A 21,245-nucleotide genomic window follows, 5' to 3' on the forward strand; every position below is an offset into this window, starting at 1 on the left:
CTTTATAATATAATAAACTCCTAAATCAACTGTTGAAAAATTCAGTAAAAGGATCAGTTTGCAGTCTTTGGGTTCTTTTCCCTCATTCATGAAGAAGTAGAAACAGGGAGAAGATAGCTGTATTTGTTTTCATGTTGAGAAGATAAGGATTAGATAATTTCATTGTGTAGGTTGAGAACATCTTAGTTATTGGCTATAGCCGCTGCGGGGGAATCCGGGCCCTTATGAGCATGGAAGATGAAGCAGATTCCAGGTTTTCACCGCCTCCTCATCTTACTAAAATAGAAAAAAAAATAAACACGAGAATGGGTTATCCTCACTGTATCGGGTTTCATGTTACAGTAGCTTCATCCAAAATTGGGTAATTGTCGGGAAGAAAGCAAGGGCAAGCACGAGAACTGCTGCTTCCGATCTCCATTTCGATCATCAATGCCAGCATTGCGAGAAGGTACAACATTGCGCTACCGAGAACATGACCAATATATTTCAAGCATTGTTTTCCTCTCGAGGCTTGGGCATGCGAAGAGAATTATCCGTTTCCTTTACGCAATTTCTTTTGTCAGGTGATTTTCTCGATCTTCGTTCTTCGTTCTTCTTCTTCTTTTCCTATCGTTGTTGATTTTCTGGATCTTTCCTTAATTTTTTTGTCTGATATTCTAGCGATTGAGTCGTGGTCTGGTTTATATGCGTGTTGATTGTTGTTGCTTGAAATGATCTGATGGAATTTTGAATTTTTCGGATATGTTGAACTTCGTCTGGTTTCGTTGTGGTTAGGTTTTTTGAGTGAATTTTGGTTTTTGTATTGTTGTATTTGAATTGCGTATGGGGATTTTCTGATCATGTTGAATGTGCTGTTTTCTGTGCCGTTTTGCCTTTTTCGATCGGGATTTGGTCGGCGAGAATATGATTTAAATCGATGCGAGATTGATTTGCACGAGATCTAAAGATTGATCGAAGCTGATGATTCTCGCCTTGTTTATCGGCGTGGATGGGTTCTTAAATCCTTCAGAAGAAAGGTTAAATAATTATATGCTCGTGTGGGAAAAAGCCATGCAGAATGAATATTTACTATTGCTGATGAACATATCGTATACGAATTTGTACTTGTTTTTCTACTTGTCTAGGTTCCCTTGTTTCTTTTTGGGATATATTTATGATAAAGAATCTCAGGACATCATGTGCCACTGAATTCGAGTTTTGTCGGCTCTTGGTAGATTGCTTTTGCTTCTTACTCTTTGAAGAGGAGATTACATTTATGATCGCATTGTTCTTAAATGATATGCCGATGCCTTTTTGTATTCTAACTAGCCTCTGCGTTTGCAACTCTCTGTGACAGTTTCGTTTCGCTTATACAATCATCCCCATGGCTGACAATCACGACAACGACAAGAACATCGAGATATGGAAAATCAAGAAGCTTATCAAAGCACTCGAGGCTGCTCGAGGGAATGGGACAAGCATGATCTCTCTTGTCATGGCTCCTCGTGATCAGATCTCTCGTGTTACCAAGATGTTGGGTGATGAATATGGAACTGCTTCAAACATCAAGAGCAGGGTGAACCAGCAATCTGTTTTGGGGGCCATAACCTCTGCCCAGCAACGGCTGAAACTTTTCAGCAAGGTGCCTCCAAACGGGCTCGTGCTATATACTGGCACCGTCGTCAATGAAGATGGAAAGGAAAAGAAGGTTATCATCGACTTTGAACCGTTCAGGCCTATAAATGCGTCCCTCTACCTTTGTGACAACAAGTTCCACACGGAAGCGCTGAATGAACTGCTGGAATCTGACGAGAAGTTCGGATTTATCGTGACGGATGGGAATGGAACCCTCTTTGGTACTCTCAGTGGTATACCCGAGAGGTGCTTCACAAGTTCTCTGTTGATCTCCCAAAGAAAACACGGAAGGGGAGGACAATCAGCACTTCGGTTTGCCCGTCTCTGTATGGAGAAGCGCCACAATTACGTGAGGAAGACTGCTGAACTCGCCACACAGTATTTCATCAACCCGGCTGATCCTTGCTGGTTCAGCTGACTTCAAGACTGAGCTGAGTCAGTCAGATATGTTTGATCCCCGTCTTCAGGCGAAGATCCTTAACGTTGTTGATGTCTCGTACGGAGGAGAGAATGGATTCAACCAGGCTATCGAGCTATCTTCCGAAATCCTGGCCAACGTGAAGTTCATTCAAGAGAAGCGTTTGATAGGCAAATACTTTGAGGAGATAAGCCAGGTGATAAGGTTTTTATGGGTAATACGATGAAGAAGAAGAAGAAGCGAGAAGAGAGAGAATAAGCAGGGGACAAGGTGGGCCCGGTTCTGTTATCACTGGCGCAGCAAGGAGCAACCAAGGAGCAGCAACAGAAGAATCTTTCTGGCAGAGAATAATTACTGGGTATTCGGTTAATAGAATAAATTGTGCATGTGCCACCTCAGCTTGATATTGTTGGGTGAGCCTTCTATATAATTAGGTTTTCATTTTGGGAAAGGGGCATCGAAGATCTGGAATCTGGTGTATGGGAGAGAGGTATGCCTCTTGGTAAACAATTGTAATCCTTCTTCCTTGAGGAATACAGTTGGTATTATATATATATATCTATATATTCTGTTCGTATCTTAACAAACTTGGTATCAGAGCAACGATCCGCCATGCCTCCGAAAGATGACAAGCGTTTTGTGCATCTTGAAGATTTGGTGGCTTCAAGGTTGGGCAAGTTTGAAGCAGCTATGGGAGAAATCAGAGGAAACATGGGAGAACTGAGGGGCAATGTTGCACAGATTCAACAGGATGTTACCAAAATGCAAGCTATGAGTCAGGTGATGGAGAAGCTTTGTGGTATGTTGGAGCGTCAGGAACTTTCCACGAAGCAACAGACAGTACCAGGGGGTTCCGGCGAACACTCTTCCAGCAGTCTGCCTCGTCCAGGTGACAAAGGCAAAGCTCCGATCGTCATCACCGAGTTGCAGCCTTCTGTTCCACCCTTGACCACTATTTTTCCGGGTTCTGCGGATGCGCTCGATGATACTCAGCGTGTTTCTATCATTACGGGTAACGATCTCACCCTCCGTAAACTTGAAATGCCGGTGTTTGAAGGATCGAACGTAGCAGGGTGGGTGGTTCGTGCTGAGCGTTACTTCAAATACGGCGCCATCCGTGAATACGATAAACTACCCTTGGCGACGTTGAGCTTAGATGGAGAAGCCCTCAACTGGTATGATTGGCAACAAGATGAAGAACCATTTGCTGACTGGACAGATTTCAAGTCGAGGCTCATGGCGAGATTCGCGGAGCAGCCTTCCGGCAGAGTCAGTGCCCGGCTGTTTTCTCTAAGGCAGACGGGTTCCGCTGGTGAATATCTACGGGAATTTGAAGAGCTTTTGCCGCAGCTGCCGAAAACGCCAGAACCAGTGCTTGAGTGCGCTTTCATCAATGGGTTGCGCACAGAGGTCCGAAACATGCTTGAAGCTCTAGACCCTCAAGGGCTGAAACAGACAATGAAAACGGCGCTCCGTCTTGACGCGAGCCCGCTTTGCGCCGCTGCAACCGAAGTCGGCGACTATCGTTCAGGGAGATTAGCACCAACAACAGCTGCAAACCCTTTTCGCACTCTCTCTTTACCATCACCTGGGCCCACTGGGCCTAACTATTCTACTGGGCTTCCTTGGCGTCAAGAGCATGCTACAAATCCTTCTATTGGGCCATCACCTGCAGGGCCCAACTCTGCAACTCTTCTAGCAAAACCTCCGTTTCGCAGGTACTCCGACGCAGAGCTCGACGAGAAGAGACGCCGCGGTTTGTGTTTCCGGTGCGACGAGAAGTATTTTTTCGGCCACCGCTGCAAGAACCGCGAGCTGCAAGTCATCGTTGTCAAGGAGGAAGGTGAGTTTGTACTGCCTTTGGATGAAGAACCTGAGCCGGACCAGATGCCGATGACAGACCAGACAGAACCTGAGTTTGAGGAGATAAGCCAGGACACAGGGGAAATACGTATTTGGTGTTGATGACACGCTGAAGGCATTGGAGTCGGGAGCTGTCGAGACGCTGATCGTGTGGGAGAATCTGGACATCAACAGATACGTGATGAAAAATAACGCGACGGGTGAAACACTGATCAAGTTTCTGAACAAGGAACAGGAGGGCAATATGGAAAACTTCAAAGCCGAGAACAGCGATCTGGACGTGGAGGAGAAGATGCCGCTACTGGAGTGGCTGGCTAACGAATACAGACAATATGGATGCAGCCTCGAGTTTGTTACGAATAAATCGCAAGAAGGGTCGCAGTTCTGCAGAGGGTTTGGAGGGATCGGAGGAATTCTCCGTTACCAACTTGACTTGAGCAACTTTGACGAGGACGATGGAGAAATTTACAACGACGATGATAACGATTCTGAATAGCAATCAATCGACCGTTTCCTTGTCGCTGGTTCGGGACGATGGGGCGCTGAGCCTGAACCAGCCGGCGTGGGCACTCGGGCCTCACTTTCACGCGGGATATGAAAAGAAGAGAGTGGGAAACCAGACTTATCCAGTCGTTTTGAGTGAGGTACGTACGTCTCTCTAAACCTTTAGATAACCTCGAGTTCATCTCGGAGAATGATCAATCGAGACCGGTAACGATATCTCGAATTTGGTTGTGAACACTGGGCTTAGAGGGCGAAAGGGGCATGGAACATAAAGAAAATGGGTCTTCCTCGTTAGTTTGCATTTCGGGCATCATTGTCTCTGTCCGAAAGGGAATGTCTTGGAGTAATTTGGTGTCGTGTCTCTTGTACTCGCGCATTGATCGGTTCGCGTGTGAATAAATTTTGGATGGAGGACGAATGCAAAGGCTATATGCTATGACTTCTTTTCAAGTGTTGTATTGTTGCAGCTGCTTTACTCTTTCTTGTTTTTTCCCTGTCCCCCCGATCACTTTGCTTGTGGATTTTCTCAAATCTCTGTCTGGAATCACGGGCATGAAAAAAAAGAAGAAGATATTTTTGTCTTATTTTGGCATTCAATTTAGAAAAATAAAACAATAATCATTGCTGCTTCAATGGTGGATGGTCATTTCAGATTTCATTTTAATTATGTTCGAATTCAAAATCCATAAAACCAATGCAATTATATTTGAATTCAAAAATCCATAAAACCAATGCAAGTCAAAAATCTCGAAATCATATGGTTACACTTTGTGATTTAGTGTGAGATTTTGAAGAAACAAATTTGTAAATTTTTATCAAATTAAAAATTGATATAGGGATTAATAAATCAACAAAAATTGGTGGTGAATATAGAATAGTTTTTAGAAAAATAAAAAAAATAATCATTGCTTTAATGGTGGATGATCATTTTGGATTTATAGAAAAATTATAATTATTAGATTTTTATATCAAAATTCATTTTTATTAATAAAAATATATTCATTTTTTTCCTTGGTAACAAAGGATGGTAAATTTTTTATAAAGAAAATTTATTTATTCCATTTTTACATAGAATTTGGTCCATTCGATGTGTTTGGGTTTTTGTAGGAGCTTGATTTTTTATTTTAATTATAAATATGTTAGTCTAAAATCAGGTTAGGTTCAATTTTTATATGAAACTTTTTTATATTATTGAATTCAATTAAAGAATAAATTGTGTGGCATCCAACAAGTTAAGTGCATATTTCTTAAATACTAGACAATTCCAGTACCGCTTACTGGGGACCAAATTCTGAAATTAATGTTATTCTGTCAAACTAGCATTTGAAAAAAAAAATTCTTACAAATTTATTATTTAATCTAAATCCCAAAAATCGGAGAAGAAAAATTGAGCTCTAAAATCAAATATATAAATAAAACAGGGTTTTCACTTTAAAAAAGTGTGTATAACAAAATTTTTAAAGCATATGTTATTTCACTAACTGTAATGATTTTTTGGTTAAATTTAGCAAAATTTGTCTCTTTTTTTCCACCGCGCGATGAAAAGGGTGTTAGGAGTGGACATTTCGGTTCAGATTTTTAGAATCGAATCATATAGAACCGAAAATTTTGATATTCTCTGAACCGTATCGTTTAAAATTTCTGAACGGTATATTTTTTGTAGAACCGAATTTTTCAAAATCGAATCGAATCGAACTTATAAAATTTTCGAAAAACTTTTTTTTTTTAATCTAAATTTTTTAACAAAAACCGAAACCGTACTGTATCAGAACCGGAACCGAAATAAACCGAATCGAATAAAATACAGTACTAATTTGGTACCAATTTTAGAATACTGAATAAACCATTCCCAATTCGAACGGATAAAATTCTGAACCGAATCTCGGAACGCGGTGGGCTTAAAGGTTATGACGGTTGGTAGAACGAGTTTGACCGTGTATCAGAACAGATTTAAAGAGCTTAATGAGAACTAATGTTGATTTTCATTAGTAATCGTTAATCTTTAATTAACCCGTAACTATTTAAGATTAATTAAGTTTAATTTACGATTAATAATGCCATTTCTTTGGGACAAAGGCGTTGGTTTCATCTCCCCCACCTACTACGAGCGTCTCCCACAGTAAGTGCCTCCTCCCTTTTCCTCTTCCGCAAGTCATTGCCTTCTCCCAATCTTCACATCTGCTTCAGGGTTTCCTCCCAGGGGAAGAAGCATGGCGCTGCAAATGCAGAGCTCTTGTACGGCGTTGACCACCTCTTCCGCGATCTCGATATTTTCACCGGCAGATCTGCGCCTCGGTCTCCGGCCCAGAACCGTAGCGGTTCTGCCGGGGAAGTTACCGGCGTGGCGGCGTGTGTGGTGCAACGGTGGCGGAGATGTCGGGAAGAAGAAGGCGGTGCCGAATGCGAACTATGTCGTGCCGTTGGATAAGTTCTCGTCGTCGTCGTCGATCACTCGGCCTCTGGTCGAGATCCTTCGCGACCTTAATAAGAAAATCCCTGATAATATCGTTAAGAGCAATGATCCTCGCTCCAACACCGGTTCCTCCGGTTTCATTCCATGGTACTGCTTTCTTTCTTTTGGCCTTTTTTTTCTGGGAATCGAAGAGCTCGAGTGTTGTTGCTGCTTGATCTGACTTGCTTGAATGATCCGTAGGTACCATGCGAATCGGATGCTCAGCTTTTACGCTCCTGGTCAGTATGAGCTCTTGCATACAGCCCCCTAATTTTCGAAACTTGCTTTGTTCTGTGTAATGGCTGATCCTTTGTTCTCTGTAATGCTTTGTTCTGTGTAATGGTTGATCCATCTGTTACGATTCAAATGTTTTTCCTGCAGGATGGTGCGGGGAAGTTCGTGATGTTATCTTCGCCGAGAATGGCAATGTCACAGTGGTATACCGTCTCACTATTCGTGGCTCTGACGGTGAGGTAAGCTTCTTAGGGTTCTTCGCCCTTATCGCCCATCGGGCAAAATCGATTTGTAATTCTCGTTAGATTTTGAAGTTTGATTTGCAATGCACTCATGAATTTTTGTGGACCCTCTTAAGCTACTCAGTGAACTGAATTAGATAAAGCAACCCGTGTGTTCATTGCTGCTCGTTACGTTTTCAATCTAGCCTTACCCCTTTCGCCAGGCTCGCATTCTTGGTTCTGGTAGCAGACGCTTGTTATGTTGTTACTATGGATTGCTGATTGTAATTTGTTTATGAAGATTATCCTTACTAAGGAGAAGAACTAGTCAATTACCATTCCTTTCTCGATATGATTTGAGTTAGGTGTGCCTTGGTCATTTAAGAAAGGCATTGCCTGAGGGGTTATCTTGTATTCCGTTCTTGTGTTGGGCATATGGTGAGAGTTAGTAGTAAGTTATCTGATGGCAGATCTTCAATATGATTTTCACTGATCATAACCTTTGCCCAAATTTGAGAGAGTCAGATCTGGCTTGTTGGGTTGCCAAGCAAAGTTAGATCTTTATGGATTCAGGAGTTAAAATGTCGTTGTTTTGAGGTTTATGTCCATCTGCCCTCGTGGATCAAAACCAAATTATGATGTATTTTCGGAAATCCTCTGGCCCGAGAGTGGAGGGACCTTGATCATACTTGGTGTAGACCGATAGAATCTCTAAGTTAGCCATACCTGCATGTTAAATAGGGTAGGTGAAGGTCGAAACAGCCATAAAAACCAAAACTCAGTGAAGTAACTTGACTGTAGGAGTAAGCTTTAATATCTATGCTTTGATTCTCAAGAAGTTAAAAATAATCCACATTGGGTTTTGGTCATACAGGCACATCGTGAATCGACCGGGACAGTATCAGCAAGTGACGAAGACATCGAGGATCCAGTTGCTGCGGCTGAGGAAATTGCATTCTGCAGGGCATGTGCTCGGTTTGGTCTTGGCCTTTACCTTTATCATGACAAATAGGCTCAACCCCCGGCTTAAATTGAACATTAGGTATTGAAAATATACACTCAAAGTCGGTGAAATTTCCAAAAGAATGTGCCTTTCGAACTTATGTTTCGATCTCTGTAGGCATTTCCTGCTTAGTTCTAGAGCAAAGTTATGCACGTAAAACCCGAAAGAAAACGGTCGAGAGAAAAACTTTGATGCCTGAGTATGTTTATAACCAAACTGAATCTGTTATATGACATTCTTAAATATGTGCATTGCCATGTGTTTGTATCAGGAGTTATGTTTGCTACTTTGGTACGTTAGTGTAGTGTTTGCGTACATTGTTATTATTTGAGGCGGATATTTGATTGTGAGCAGACGTAGACAAGACAAGACACAACTCTAACGTCAGACCAGTCAGAGGGATCCATCCCAAGGCATTGCCTGACAGTGTCGGTAAACAAACTGTGAAACAGGAACAGTGTCCGAACGAGGACCGAAAACCGGTAATGTGCAGACCGAGAATTCCGGCATATTGATACTGATCCTTTCCGTGGTTGTGCTACGTCTGATTCTTTCTTGGGGTGGGTAGGACGGGATCCGAAATTTCAAATATCCGCTTGACCACGAATTGGGTACTCATCTACAGGCGGGGCGAGTACGAGTTCTAGTTTCGGTCAGATATTACCCGTGTCCGACGGATACCCGAACAGATGAGGGCGAGAGGGCATGGAGTTCGTGATTAGGGTGTTAATAATTAGAGGTTAGGATTAGATATTCCGGGTTTTTTTCAACCAAAAAAAAAAAAAAAGAGGATTAGGGTACGCCTCCGTTGCATTGCTTTACCTTTGCCCTCTCATTTTTCATCAACTCACCTCGTCCTTACCCTTTTCTCTCATCTTGCCCACTTTTCTCGTCACTCGTCCCCTCGGCTCGCCACTCCCACCTCACATTTGCCCTCCCCGGCCGAGCATCCAAACCTATGGGGTAGTCCAACCGAAAAGTTTGAGCGCACGAGCCGAGGTTGGGTATTCAATCCATAGCTACCCTAATTCTTCCGGAATGGCTTTCGGCCGACAATCACGGAACCGGAGGCGAATTGCATCAAGACGATGAAACTTATTGGTGCATCTTCTCGGTTTCGTTTTCTTGGAGAAACTTTTTTTGCTTATTATTATAAAACATTTTATTTTTTACACCAAAGAAAAATAACACTAGATACAGAAACTTGTTAGAAACAAAATTGCTACATTGTTTTATCAGTTTTAGTTGTTATTAGTTGTGACCAACATCATCAATATAATCTACTATATAAGTTTAATTATCATGATTAATTAGCAATTATATATAATACAATAATATGCCAAAAATCATACCCTGACTCATTTTTTAAATACAAAATATATCCGATCTCTAAAAACCCTTTGTAAGGCATTCAAAATCACATTATTGTTCTAAATCTATATAACTTGCTAATAATTTTTATGATGCATTCAAAGTTCGAAATTCCTTGTATTGTTCATTGTTGATGAATAATATGATAAAATCTTATAAATTATGTGATATTGGCTTTTCACCCTAAAAAAAAAGATTATGGTTAAACGGAAAGGGCAAATATGTGTTTCCACCATAAACAAAAAAGAAGGTCCATATCCATATAAGTCGTAGATTAGGGCCTAATTACACGTAAATGATCGATTTTAATTAATGTATAATTCTATTATTAGATTTAGTTGTGGTTTCCAGCATGGATTTCCTAAATTACAGCCGGCATTCCAACAAAAAAAAAATTATAGCTTAATTATTGTTTTCATAGTAAATTAAAAAAATTTACAGCAAGCATTTCCAGAACTAGGTTTTGCTCTTATATGATTGAGAGGAAGTTGAATACTTTATCCATTTTGATTTTGATTTCGACTTAAATATGAACCGCGTGCCACGTATCAACTTAGATCCGTATTACTTATAGGCAGCAACGTTTATTAGCTTTAATTTAAAGACATAGTAATAAGAGCTTAATTGTTGTTTTAAGAAAATGATAATATACACTTTAGCACAAAAACAACACGGCTTTATAAATTTACCAAATTTAGACAAACACACGACAGCTTTAAAATTTTAAAATAGACCGGAACTATTAAAAAAAATCGCATATTAATTAAGCAAACTTTGTGTAAAAGAATCTCTAATAAATAAACTTTCAAAAATCATCAGTAAATTAAACATTAAACTTTTAAACAATTTTTGAAAAAATAAAAGAGTTTTTATATTTGTTATTTTGGAAATTTTAATAGTTTATATATTTGTATGAGATTTTTTTTATAAAATTGTGTATTTCAAAGATTTGATTCTTTGACCACCAAAATTTAAAAAAAAAAAAAAAAAGAATATTCACCAAAAGGGACTTGGTTTTCTAATTCAACACAGACACACCATCAAACAAATGAACCGCGTTAACTCAGTCCAACCCATAAAACAAAGTCCCTCTAAAGACATAATCTCACCAATGAGATTACGTTTCGATGGCATTTTTTGTCTCCGACTCTGTTTGCCCCTTCTGGGTTTGGTCTCTTCTTGCTCTGTCTTCTCTCTCACTCAACTGTTCCTCACTCCCCACTGTCTCCATCTCCGAAACCTCAAACCGAACACTCATATGTGCTCTCTTTCATGGTTCTTCTCTTCGTTGTTCGATCTTCCCACGAGGGTCGATCGGGTTTCCCATCAACGATCACATCCCGAACCGGACATTTGCAGGTGTTGTCTCCGGTAATGGCTTCGTCTGCGCGTTGATATCGCCGATGGGTCTGAATGCTTCTTCAGTTCTGTGTTGGAGATTCTCTGCAAACGGTAGACACATGTCCCGTAAGAGAATCTATCAAGGTCCCGAGCTTGAGGAGCTCGAAGCAGGAAATTCCCGAATTTGCGGAATCGAGAGTGTGTCTAGACGCCTCCGTTGCTGGCAACCGGTGTCTCCCTCGCCGGAAACCTACCCGAACTTCTCTTCCGTCGCCATTGGGGAGAATTTCCTTTGTGGGTTATCTCCTTCACCTGGGAAGATTACCTGCCATGGACAAGGTATAGCTAACGCACCGAGCGGAGACAACAATTACGCAGCGATCGCAGCTGGGTTCAGACATGCGTGTGCGATCACATTGGACAATGATGTCCACTGCTGGGGACAAACCCAAGGTTCGATACCTCCAGGCGAAAAGTTCACATCCCTGGCGTTAGGGCACAACCGAAGCTGCGGGCTGAGATTGTCGAATGGAACAGTGGTCTGTTGGGGAAGCGACAACTTCAGTTTGCCCAACACGCTGGTGAAAACCCAGTTCAGCTCCATTGAAGCCAAAGGTAGAATCTTTTGTGGTGTCACCACAGCAAATTCCTCGTTGAGTTGCTGGGGAAATGAGGATTTCGAATTGGGTGTTTTCGCTCCGTTCCGAACTGAATCAGTGCTGATGGTTCTTCCTGGACCCTGCAGAAGAGAATGCCCTTATGGTCCATTGCAGGGTTCGGAGAGATTATGCAGCAAAGGGTTTAAAATTTGCCAATTCTACAGAAGAGATCCCTCGAATGGACCCAGACCCGTATCTCCAGAACCATCCTCAACACGAAACTCAAAGAACAGGGCTTGGGAAGGAAGAGACATAGGATTTCTCGTAATCGGAATTGTCGGATCACTTTCTTTGATCCTCGTTATCGGTTTCTTCCTTTTCAAACACTGTAAAAACCGGCTCGGATGCAGAGTCCATGACTCACGACGCTTGGACGAAACCGGGATGAGAGAACAGCCCAAGCTCGAGAAGAGGCTGAGCCAATTGGCGAGCTTGGGTAACACGAACCAGCTCGAGGAGTTCTCGCTCGACGAGCTGGCTCGAGCCACCGACGGCTTCTCCGTCCAGTCCAAGATCGGGCTCGGCAGCTTTGGCTCCGTCTACCACGCCGTGCTCGCCGACGGTCGCCACGTGGCGATCAAACGGGCCGAGACTACGAATCCATCCTCGTACGGAACGTTGAGACAGAAGCGAGACGACAGGGACAAGGACACGGCCTTCGTCAACGAGTTGGAGTCGCTGTCGCGTCTGACCCACAAGAACCTGGTCCGTCTTCTCGGCTTCTACGAAGACTCGAACGAGCGAGTCCTGGTCTACGAGTACATGGACAATACTACCCTCTCCGATCACCTACACAATCCTCGATTTACCCCTCTGACGTGGCAGGCGCGCGTGAAAATCGCGCTCGACGCAGCGCGTGGGATCCAGTACCTCCACGAGTTCGCCGATCCTCCGGTGATCCACCGCGACATCAAGCCGTCGAACATCCTCCTCCACGGCGGAGGCGCGTCGGAGACGGCGAAGGTTTCCGACTTCGGCCTCTCCCAGATCGGACCCACCGGTGGCGACTCGCACCTGTCCGTACACGCCGCCGGAACCCTAGGCTACATCGATCCGGAGTACTACCGGCTCCAGAGGCTGACGGCGAAGAGCGACGTCTACAGCTTCGGCGTCGTGTTGCTCGAGATCTTGTCGGGACTCAAGGCGATCCACAAGAACGAAGAAGGAAATCCGAGGAACGTCGTCGATTTCGCGGTGCCGTACATTCTGCAGGACGAGATCCACCGGATTCTCGACCGGAGAATCCCACCGCCAACGCCGTACGAGATCGAGGCGGTGGCGAGCGTCGGATACTTGGCGGCGGGGCGGAGGTGGTTAGCGTCTTGGAGAGGGCTATGGCGGCGGCGCCGGAAAACCTTTTCCGGTCAACGACTCAGTCTTCTGAATCGTAACCGCGTGAGGATAAAATGACGTGTCATAATCTTTTTTTTAAAATTTTTTGGATAGGAAATGATATTACTTAGTCGTGGTGTATTAATTTTACTATTTTTTTTGCAAATTAGAAAATAGAAATATAATGACAGGAAACTAATGTACAGTTTTTTGTTTTTCTCTTTTTGGATGAAACCAAAGGGACACTTGAAAACATTTATCTGATTTGTTAAATTCGAATTTCATTGTACATACGAAAAGTCTAAACCCCAATTTCTCGAATATAAAAGTAAGTCCACGTGAATATCATGGGTTCTATTTATTTACACTTCTATCCAATTAATTAAGTTGAATAAAATAACAATAATGAAATTTAAAATTGGATGTCAATGGTCCGTATACGAACGACAGGCATTATTATTATTATTATTATTATTAGGAAGACTAGACAATACGAGAGGCAAGTCAAAAAGATTTATCAAACACGGCCGAATACGAGCACATTTTCAAATTGCGACCAAGTAAAACGAATGTCTTGGTCCTTCACGTTGGAATCATATTGAAAGCCACATAAATGGTCAAATTAATTCAAGAATCTATTTGTCATATGGTTTTTTTATTTATTAAACAAGTATCTATACATACATATATATATAATATATATGAAAAGAAACCATATCTTTACTGCAACAAGTCCTCGTCGTCGTGTATAGACAACGTATTCACTCGCTCTATCGCTTTGGCCGCCTGAAAAAAAAAATCAAACACGTGAACCAAATGATGTAATTACATTTTAAAAAAACATTATGATTATGATATTGTAAGTTTTTTTTTTTTACCTCTTTATCCCAATCACAACGCATCGTTATAATGGCCAATATCACCGTTTGAACAAAAGTACCACCAAGAATCATCCCTCCCCACATGCCCTTTTAGTGTCACATGTCCAAAAACAAACCTCCATTAAAGCTCAGAAACATGAATCAGGAAATTCAAAAAAAAAAAAAAGACTTTCTTGCAACACAAGAAACAGGGAATGGATTTTCTTGCAACACAAGAAACAGAAACTCACCATGACACCAAACTCGAAGACCCATCCCATGATAGCTCCAAGTGGAACCCCGACAAGGTAGTAACATCCCAAGTTCACATAAGCCACCTTCGCCTGCCACCCCGACCCGACCGCCACCCCTGCCACGTCAGCAAACCGGTGTATGTTTGTTTTTCACATGGGTTTCCGTGTACCACAAGAAATCTAAAATTAGGGTTCGTATATATAAGTTGAAAAAGTTTTCTGGGTTTAGGGTTTTACCCGATAGAACAGGTTGGATGCTGTTCAAGAGAATGGTGGCGGCCAAAAGGTAAGCGAGAGAGTCGACTTCGGATAGAACTTGAGGGCTTGAAGTGAAGATGAGAGCGACCTTTTCCCGTAGTAACATTACGACGAGACAGAACAAAAGTCCGATCACCGTTGAATGTCCGACCGACACTTTGGTCGCAAACTTCGCTCCCTTTCCGTTCCCTGCTCCCAGCTCGTTCGCAACTCTCACCCTGCGTACACGTTTCAGAATATTGTTTGTATCCGACCGTGTAAGAGTGTAATGGTATTATTGTAATTAATGTAAATGATTTAATCTAGGGTTTCCATTGATTTTCAATATCAGTGATAATGAGAAAATAGATAGAAAAAAACCCTAGATTAAATCATTCAGATAACGTATGGATCGTTTTGCTAAGATCTCTTCTAAACTAATCAAAATTTGATACGACACCACCTATCAATGTCTCTGCACGAAAATTTTGGTCGCAACACAAAATTGCGTGGAATGCTACAGTTTTGCGACGAAAATGCGGGATAAAAATTTGCAACGCAGAATCCGTTATACTTAAACTATTTCGTGTTATGTATTTTTGGTAAACCCAAGGGATGTGTTACGTGGTTTGTAATTAAGATAGATTTGAATTCGGGGAATCTCCCATCTCTGTTGGTTTGAGAGCTCACTTCCCCAAGCGAGGTCATGAATTCAACACCCAGAGTATGGAGATTTCCTCCCTCGCCTGCCGGTTTCGACCGATTTACACCCACGTGTGTGTTGTAGGCTCGCATGCGTGGACCGGGATTAGTCCGGGTTCTTGGGTCTGATAAACCCGACTTATCAAAAAAAAAAAAAAGATAGACTTGAATATTTATATATGGGTCATGCTATGATCATCTTTCCGAGTTCAAACCGATTTTCATTGTTTTTCTTCTTTAAATAAATCCAACTAAATGTTGAACAAACTGTCACCTCAACTATGTATAAAAGCCTAAAATGTGATTTTTTAGAATAAACTTTCTCAAAACCTGTAACCATTCATTGGTTGATAATATATATATATATATATATATATTGATGGAGAATTTACCCTGTTGCGGCGAGGAAAGCCAATGGAATCATCATTTCCCAACCATTAATGCTCATACTGCGAAACACACATGGATGATGATGATGTTCATATCCACCGGCGGACAATAAAGAAGGTTCCATAACGAAACTCTTACCAAACAGACAACGCATCGACAGCTATTTTTGCATTTTTCAGATGTCCCGTCATTAAAATCAGTATCCTATAGTACCAATTCTCCAAACTGCAACAAAATAAAAATTTTAAAAACGAACCACAAAAATCACATTTTTCTATATCCGATACGTATTTTCAACAGTATATTCGATTAATAATATAGCCACGAAGCTAGGCCTAACGCACAAAATATATAATATATGATGGGACCATATATTGATAATAGCAGGATTTATGAACCTCAGATGAGTGGTTATCACAACAGTTAATACTAATTAGAAATTTAGAATATTAGTCCACTTATCATGGAAGTTAATAAAACTTCCAACATTATGGGGAAGTTAAAATTTCCAACAATATTAACTTTCTTGATATACATGCACTGATCTAAATTAGCAATACTGAATCATGTATTTCCAATTATTATGATTAATCTTAATTATTTAAACCAATTAATTTATATATAGAACTAAAGAAATCCAATAAAACCAAGCTAATGCTTTGTATAATAGGGTTAGGGGAAACTAAGGGTACCATAGCATGACACCGGCGGCGGCGGAGAGCTTGAAGAAGTCCCAAAGTCCGGTGAAAGCCTCCGGCGAGAAGCCTGTCCACGTCAGCGGACAGCCGCCGCATGACGAGTAGATGTATAGCCCGACCGGCAAAATGCACCACGAGATGTCCAGAGCCAAGCAGGCTCCGATGATTCCCCAATCAAACACACTCACGAATACCCAACTGGTCAATACGTTGACCACCAGTCCTGCGAATGATACCCACGCTATCACCTGTCGGAAAATTACAAAAATAAAATAAAATCATGCATATTTTTAATTTGCATGCATGCATATTGATTACGTATAGAGATTGAAAGTCAGTTATATGTAGGATTCTGTTTTTTTTTTCATCGGATGCAAAAATAATAATTGTAATAGTGCGCAATTAACACAATAATCCCATAAAATCATTACCTATATATAGTTGGTAAAATTTTCATAATAAGTTAAAAAAACGTTATGAATAATATGGCATCACATACTCTTGTGTTAATGGAAACCATATTAACTATTGGAAGAAAAACATGACAAGATATAAGGAAAAAAAATTACAATTTAACAAAAAACATTGAGGGTGGATAATGCACTCACCAGGCTATACATATATATATATATATGTATGTATGTATATATTATATACACATATACATAACAAATTATAATAAAAAAAAAAAGTTTGTATGCATTAATACCTGAGTTTTGAGTTGGCTCTGGAGGAAACGATGGAGAGGGAACTGAAAGGCGAAGCTGAAGTGGAGAGGAATCATCCAGACGGCGGCGACGCCGGAGAGAACTGCCACGTCATCAGGCTGTCCGAGGAGTTTCAGAATCGGCGTGGCGAAAGCGTAAAGCGGCAAGAGAAATAAGCAGCAGACGAGCAACACAATCCACGATCTCTGCAAGTACACTCCCAACATGTCGTAGCGTTTTGCTCCAAACGCTTGCCCGCACAGCGTTTCCAACGCACTCGCCATCCCCAACTGCCAAAAAAAAAAAAATTACTAGTCGAGAGTATTTTGGTCATTTTATTTAAACGCAGCAAACCGCTATTGAAACGCAAGTAAAAACTGCGATTAGATTTTCACATTTTTTTATTGTGATTGCAGACGATTACGATTAAACCAATTAGTTTCTCGATCACACGCAATCGCCATAAATCGTTTGCTAACTATTGCGTAACAACAAGTCGGTCTCTTCATGAACAAAAAAATTCTTTAAGAACTGGATTTTGATTTTTTACAGGTGTTGTAATGTTTGCAAGAGCTGTTAGACTAAACCTCCGGACCAAATCACCGTGATTATATATGATGTAACTTAGTTTACATGTTTTTTTGTTGGTAAACTAGGTGTCCTTGATTAATTCCGGGGTTGGAAAAAAAACCATGTACTGAAATTACATTTTTCTCCCTAATTTAAAACTCGAACTCTGGGCGACATTTTTGCGTACCCATTTTATCGGTTGAACTAACCAAGTTGGATTAGTTTGCATGTTTAGTTGTGGGAATGTAATAAATTCATGTATCTAACCGTATTTCAAATCTGGTCCACACACTGTCATGCTGGAATTCCGTTCTGATTTCCACGTGCTATAATGAATCAATATCGTCTGACAAATATGTACATTTGGTATTTTAAAAACTGAATTGAAAACATATGGAAATAAATTGAAATAAAAATTCAAGCAGTTATCCATGTAACCATAATCGATCCCTTAAGATCGAGTTTTTTTAGTAATTTTTTTGTAATAAAATATGTTATACTAAAACCCAAACTGATATTGTAATTACTAATTTGTAATTATGAATTTAACCTAGGATTTTCTACCTATATACGGACAGTATAATACGATGTACACACTCTGAAAATATATGTTTTGTTACAGTCCTCCATTTTTATTCCATCGATCATAACATCGATCTATTGTCTGAACTAATAGAACTAAAAATAAATATGATAATCTTATACTAAATCCCATACTACAGATATATGAAATATGAAAAAAAAACTATATGAATAAATATCCCAAGATTCTAATGATATTTGATTTCACATGTAATAAATCAAGCATGATAACCAATTCATCAAACAGAGATAATTTATGGTCCAGATTCATTGTTTGACCAAAGTTAGGTTCTCTGACTAATGTAATAATGTGTATCGGTCGATCATAAATTATTTGGACCGACTGACATGAGTTATAAATTCGATAATAATAATATATTAAATGGTGTGTTTGGTATTTGTCACTGTTTCGCTAAGAAAAAATTAGGTCTTGCATGAATTTAGCATTCACTTCACGTCCTCCTCTTTCTTTGATGACTTAATTTTGCAGCTTATATATGTTCTACTTCTGTACTACTCAATATTTCTTTTTAGTTTATTCATATTTATGATTCCTTGCGTTCTGTTTTACATTTATATGCAAACTCTAAAATAAAATCTGACAAAAAATTATAGAAAATATATATATATATCCACATTTAACGTAAAATTAGCCAATGGATGCATCATCCTTCGTGGGAAATAGATCATTCACTATTATCATATAGAATATCTTCTATAAAATTCCCAATTATATAACAGCGTACTTGAAAATTTTCACCGTCTTAAAATTATGTTGATTTGCCTAAAATCAATGTGAAATTGTAAGCAAATAATCTCCACTGTAACATTTTTTATAATGCAGAAATTTACTAGATCTTTGATCCGACTAGATCTACCGCAATATTAGTCTATACATATTTCGTTGTTTTTTTTTGGGTAACCGGGTTTCCTGGCCGAGGTCCAGACTAATCCCGGAGTCGGGAGCCAGCCATGTGATTTGAACTATGCGCTCCCTCCCCAGCCTAAGATTCGAACTCGGGGTGGGACAGACGCTTTGCACCCCCGTTTCACCGGTTGAACTACACAGGTTGGGGATATCTCGTTGTGTTTGTCTTGCTTTGTGTTTCAATTCGTGTTGGTGTGAGTTCAGAGAAATTGGGATTCAATTTGGGCTCAAGAACTTGCAGTCGAAGACCTCGAGTTCTAGGTTTAGGTAACCACAATTGTTCTCTCTAATTTTTTTCTTATATTTTTCTCACATCTTATATCATTATTGTTTAAGGAAATCAATATACTAACCAAATAATATAATTCTATTCTATCGTTTTTCGTTAATTTCCTTAAATAACCTACTTACCATGATATTCAACCTTACCATTTTTGTCCTACTCTAATTGAACACAAAACGTTAAACCCCGATCTAGATTTCGACCATGTACACCACTTACAAAAAAGAAAAATTTAAAAGCTTTTGGCGCTTTGTTAGATGGTAATATTCAGAATATAATAAGAGATATAACGAAGATTTGAAAAGATTATTATAATATTATGTTATATTTTTAGAGAGACAGAGCACGTACGAGGAGGCCGAAGTTGAAGCCGACGATGACGGAGTTGGCGATGGAGACGGCGGCGAGTTCGACGTCGCCGAGATGGCCGGCGAAAGCTTGAGTGATGACGTTCATGGTGTATGAAGCCACCCTGCTTATGATGCTGGGTGCCACTATCTGCCACAGCTTCTTCGTCTCCTCCCAAAATCTCCGGGAAAACACCTCATCCTCCGCCACGTCATCTTTCTCCGGCGACAAGAACGCCAGTCTCAGATCATCCCCGCCACCACCACCACCGTTCTCCATGTTGCGTGAGTTTGTCCCGATTTTGTTGTGAGGTTGGTTTGTGTGAATAAATATGCGATAGACATGGACGACGATATATATATATATATATATATATATAAAGGAAGACATCAGTCTTTATTGTTGGTTGTTTTTTCGAATAGTTAGAATCACGAATTACAGAAAAAATCTCATGTATCACACTACTGTTTAAATATTATTGGTCATGAATTGACTAATTATATATAAAAAAAAAGTGTCGTGGTATATAATTTTTTTTTATTATGATATAGTGGTAATATATATAGGGAAGGAATAAATCGATAACGAATGTTACATTAGAATCTAAAATTTTTAGATTTAATAGAACAAAAACGGTTTATATGTATTGCGATTTTAGTAGAAGATTTATTAGAGGTGTAGGTGTTAATTTGTAACGAGGAACAACACATCAAAACGGCATTTTAAATATTTCGATTTAATTATTAAAAAAGAAATCGGTTAAGATGAAAAAAATATAAATAGTAAATATAGGAAAAAAAATACTAAAAGGATATGTACAATGGTTTAACACGTAAAATATATATTAGAAAAGTAAAGAATATATTTTAACATCTCGATTTTTTTCCCTTATAATATGTTAAATCGGCATATTACAACAGCAAAGATAATATATAATAGTCGCGTAAATGTATAAGGAAAGCTCATTGTAACTCACCAAAAAATAAATAAAAGAAAGCTAATAGTATAATCTAATATCTTATATAGGAACGTTTTTTTAATATAATTTTCTTTAATTTATCAGGTGATTGATATCTTGAAATTATGACGCACCCAGATATTACTCAAAATTAGTTTTTTTCATTTAAGGAAATCTGACTACTACAACATAGAGATAGTTGCAGTAAAACTCATACGCACCACACTCCCCCTGAGTGTTAGCCCTCCTATGACACGAAATCTACTGATTCAACACACAACCCGTGTGAATCCCCACTCTCACGTTCTGGGGTTGTTCAGATTACAGTTGAGAACTCCCCCTCAGAACGATCTCACTCACCAGAAATAAAAACGTAAAGACCAAAAACTCTTGTACTCTCTGAATGATAATCTTTTAAGCTCGGTACCTCCTATCTTCCTTTTTGTCGTTCTTATATAGCTTTCTCTTCAGCTCCAATTGTTTGTTGATTTGATTCTATCTTTTTCTCCAAGGTTGTTGGCCAAACTCTATCTCCAAGATTCCATCTTTATCTCTTCCACAAAATCAGCTTTAGAATCTTCTCAGATCTACCTGCAATAACAACCTTAACATTCTCCCCCTTTTTGACTTTCAACTCATTCACACCCAAAACAAATCGTTAGAATAATGATCTCCCCCTGACATCAGATGTATTTCACTTGAGATGTACTTCACTT

At 39.9% G+C, this 21,245-nt stretch overlaps 3 protein-coding genes and 1 pseudogene across 3 annotated transcripts; 3 read left to right on the forward strand and 1 right to left on the reverse strand.

The window, feature by feature from the left end:
- The first annotated feature begins 479 nt into the window (after positions 1–479).
- LOC104801413 lies at positions 480–4,627 on the forward strand (annotated as a pseudogene).
- Positions 4,628–6,498: 1,871 nt separating this feature from the next.
- On the forward strand, positions 6,499–8,579 carry LOC104801415. The gene is made up of 5 exons (XM_010524683.2): positions 6,499–6,518; positions 6,587–6,959; positions 7,053–7,090; positions 7,233–7,324; positions 8,181–8,579. Exons 2-5 carry the CDS (start codon positions 6,610–6,612, stop codon positions 8,316–8,318), a joined length of 618 nt encoding a protein of 205 aa, XP_010522985.1. The 5' UTR covers positions 6,499–6,518; positions 6,587–6,609; the 3' UTR covers positions 8,319–8,579.
- Positions 8,580–10,651: 2,072 nt separating this feature from the next.
- LOC104801578 (serine/threonine-protein kinase-like protein CCR4) lies at positions 10,652–13,090 on the forward strand. Its single transcript, XM_010524886.1, has one exon. The coding sequence runs from the start codon at positions 10,808–10,810 to the stop codon at positions 13,088–13,090; it is 2,283 nt and encodes a 760-aa protein (XP_010523188.1). The 5' UTR covers positions 10,652–10,807.
- A 509-nt stretch (positions 13,091–13,599) lies between these two features.
- Positions 13,600–19,905, reverse strand: LOC104801416 (protein DETOXIFICATION 27-like). Its single transcript, XM_010524684.2, has 9 exons — positions 19,575–19,905; positions 16,863–17,150; positions 16,148–16,401; positions 15,594–15,680; positions 15,458–15,514; positions 14,364–14,602; positions 14,124–14,242; positions 13,891–13,980; positions 13,600–13,798 (listed from the first exon to the last, which is right to left on the reverse strand). The coding sequence occupies exons 1-9, from the start codon at positions 19,848–19,850 to the stop codon at positions 13,733–13,735; spliced, it is 1,476 nt and encodes a 491-aa protein (XP_010522986.2). The 5' UTR covers positions 19,851–19,905; the 3' UTR covers positions 13,600–13,732.
- Between the last annotated feature and the right edge of the window lie 1,340 nt (positions 19,906–21,245).

This window comes from Tarenaya hassleriana, unplaced genomic scaffold, assembly GCF_000463585.1.
Source record: "Tarenaya hassleriana unplaced genomic scaffold, ASM46358v1 Cleome7, whole genome shotgun sequence".
Taxonomy (NCBI): Eukaryota; Viridiplantae; Streptophyta; class Magnoliopsida; order Brassicales; family Cleomaceae; genus Tarenaya; species Tarenaya hassleriana.

Excerpts from the sequence above, each read along its gene's own strand:
- LOC104801415 (XM_010524683.2), top strand. The coding sequence starts at position 6,610 with ATGGCGCTGCAAATGCAGAGCTCTTGTACGGCGTTGACCACCTCTTCC. Across the intron at positions 7,091-7,232 it reads GCTCAGCTTTTACGCTCCTG|GATGGTGCGGGGAAGTTCGT; the intron begins GTCAGTATGAGC and ends TTTTTCCTGCAG. Across the intron at positions 7,325-8,180 it reads TTCGTGGCTCTGACGGTGAG|GCACATCGTGAATCGACCGG; the intron begins GTAAGCTTCTTA and ends TTGGTCATACAG.
- LOC104801578 (XM_010524886.1), top strand. The coding sequence starts at position 10,808 with ATGGCATTTTTTGTCTCCGACTCTGTTTGCCCCTTCTGGGTTTGGTCT.
- LOC104801416 (XM_010524684.2), bottom strand. The coding sequence starts at position 19,850 with ATGGAGAACGGTGGTGGTGGTGGCGGGGATGATCTGAGACTGGCGTTC. Across the intron at positions 16,402-16,862 it reads AGAGCCAACTCAAAACTCAG|GTGATAGCGTGGGTATCATT; the intron begins GTATTAATGCAT and ends ATTTTCCGACAG. Across the intron at positions 14,243-14,363 it reads CATCCAACCTGTTCTATCGG|GGGTGGCGGTCGGGTCGGGG; the intron begins GTAAAACCCTAA and ends CTGACGTGGCAG.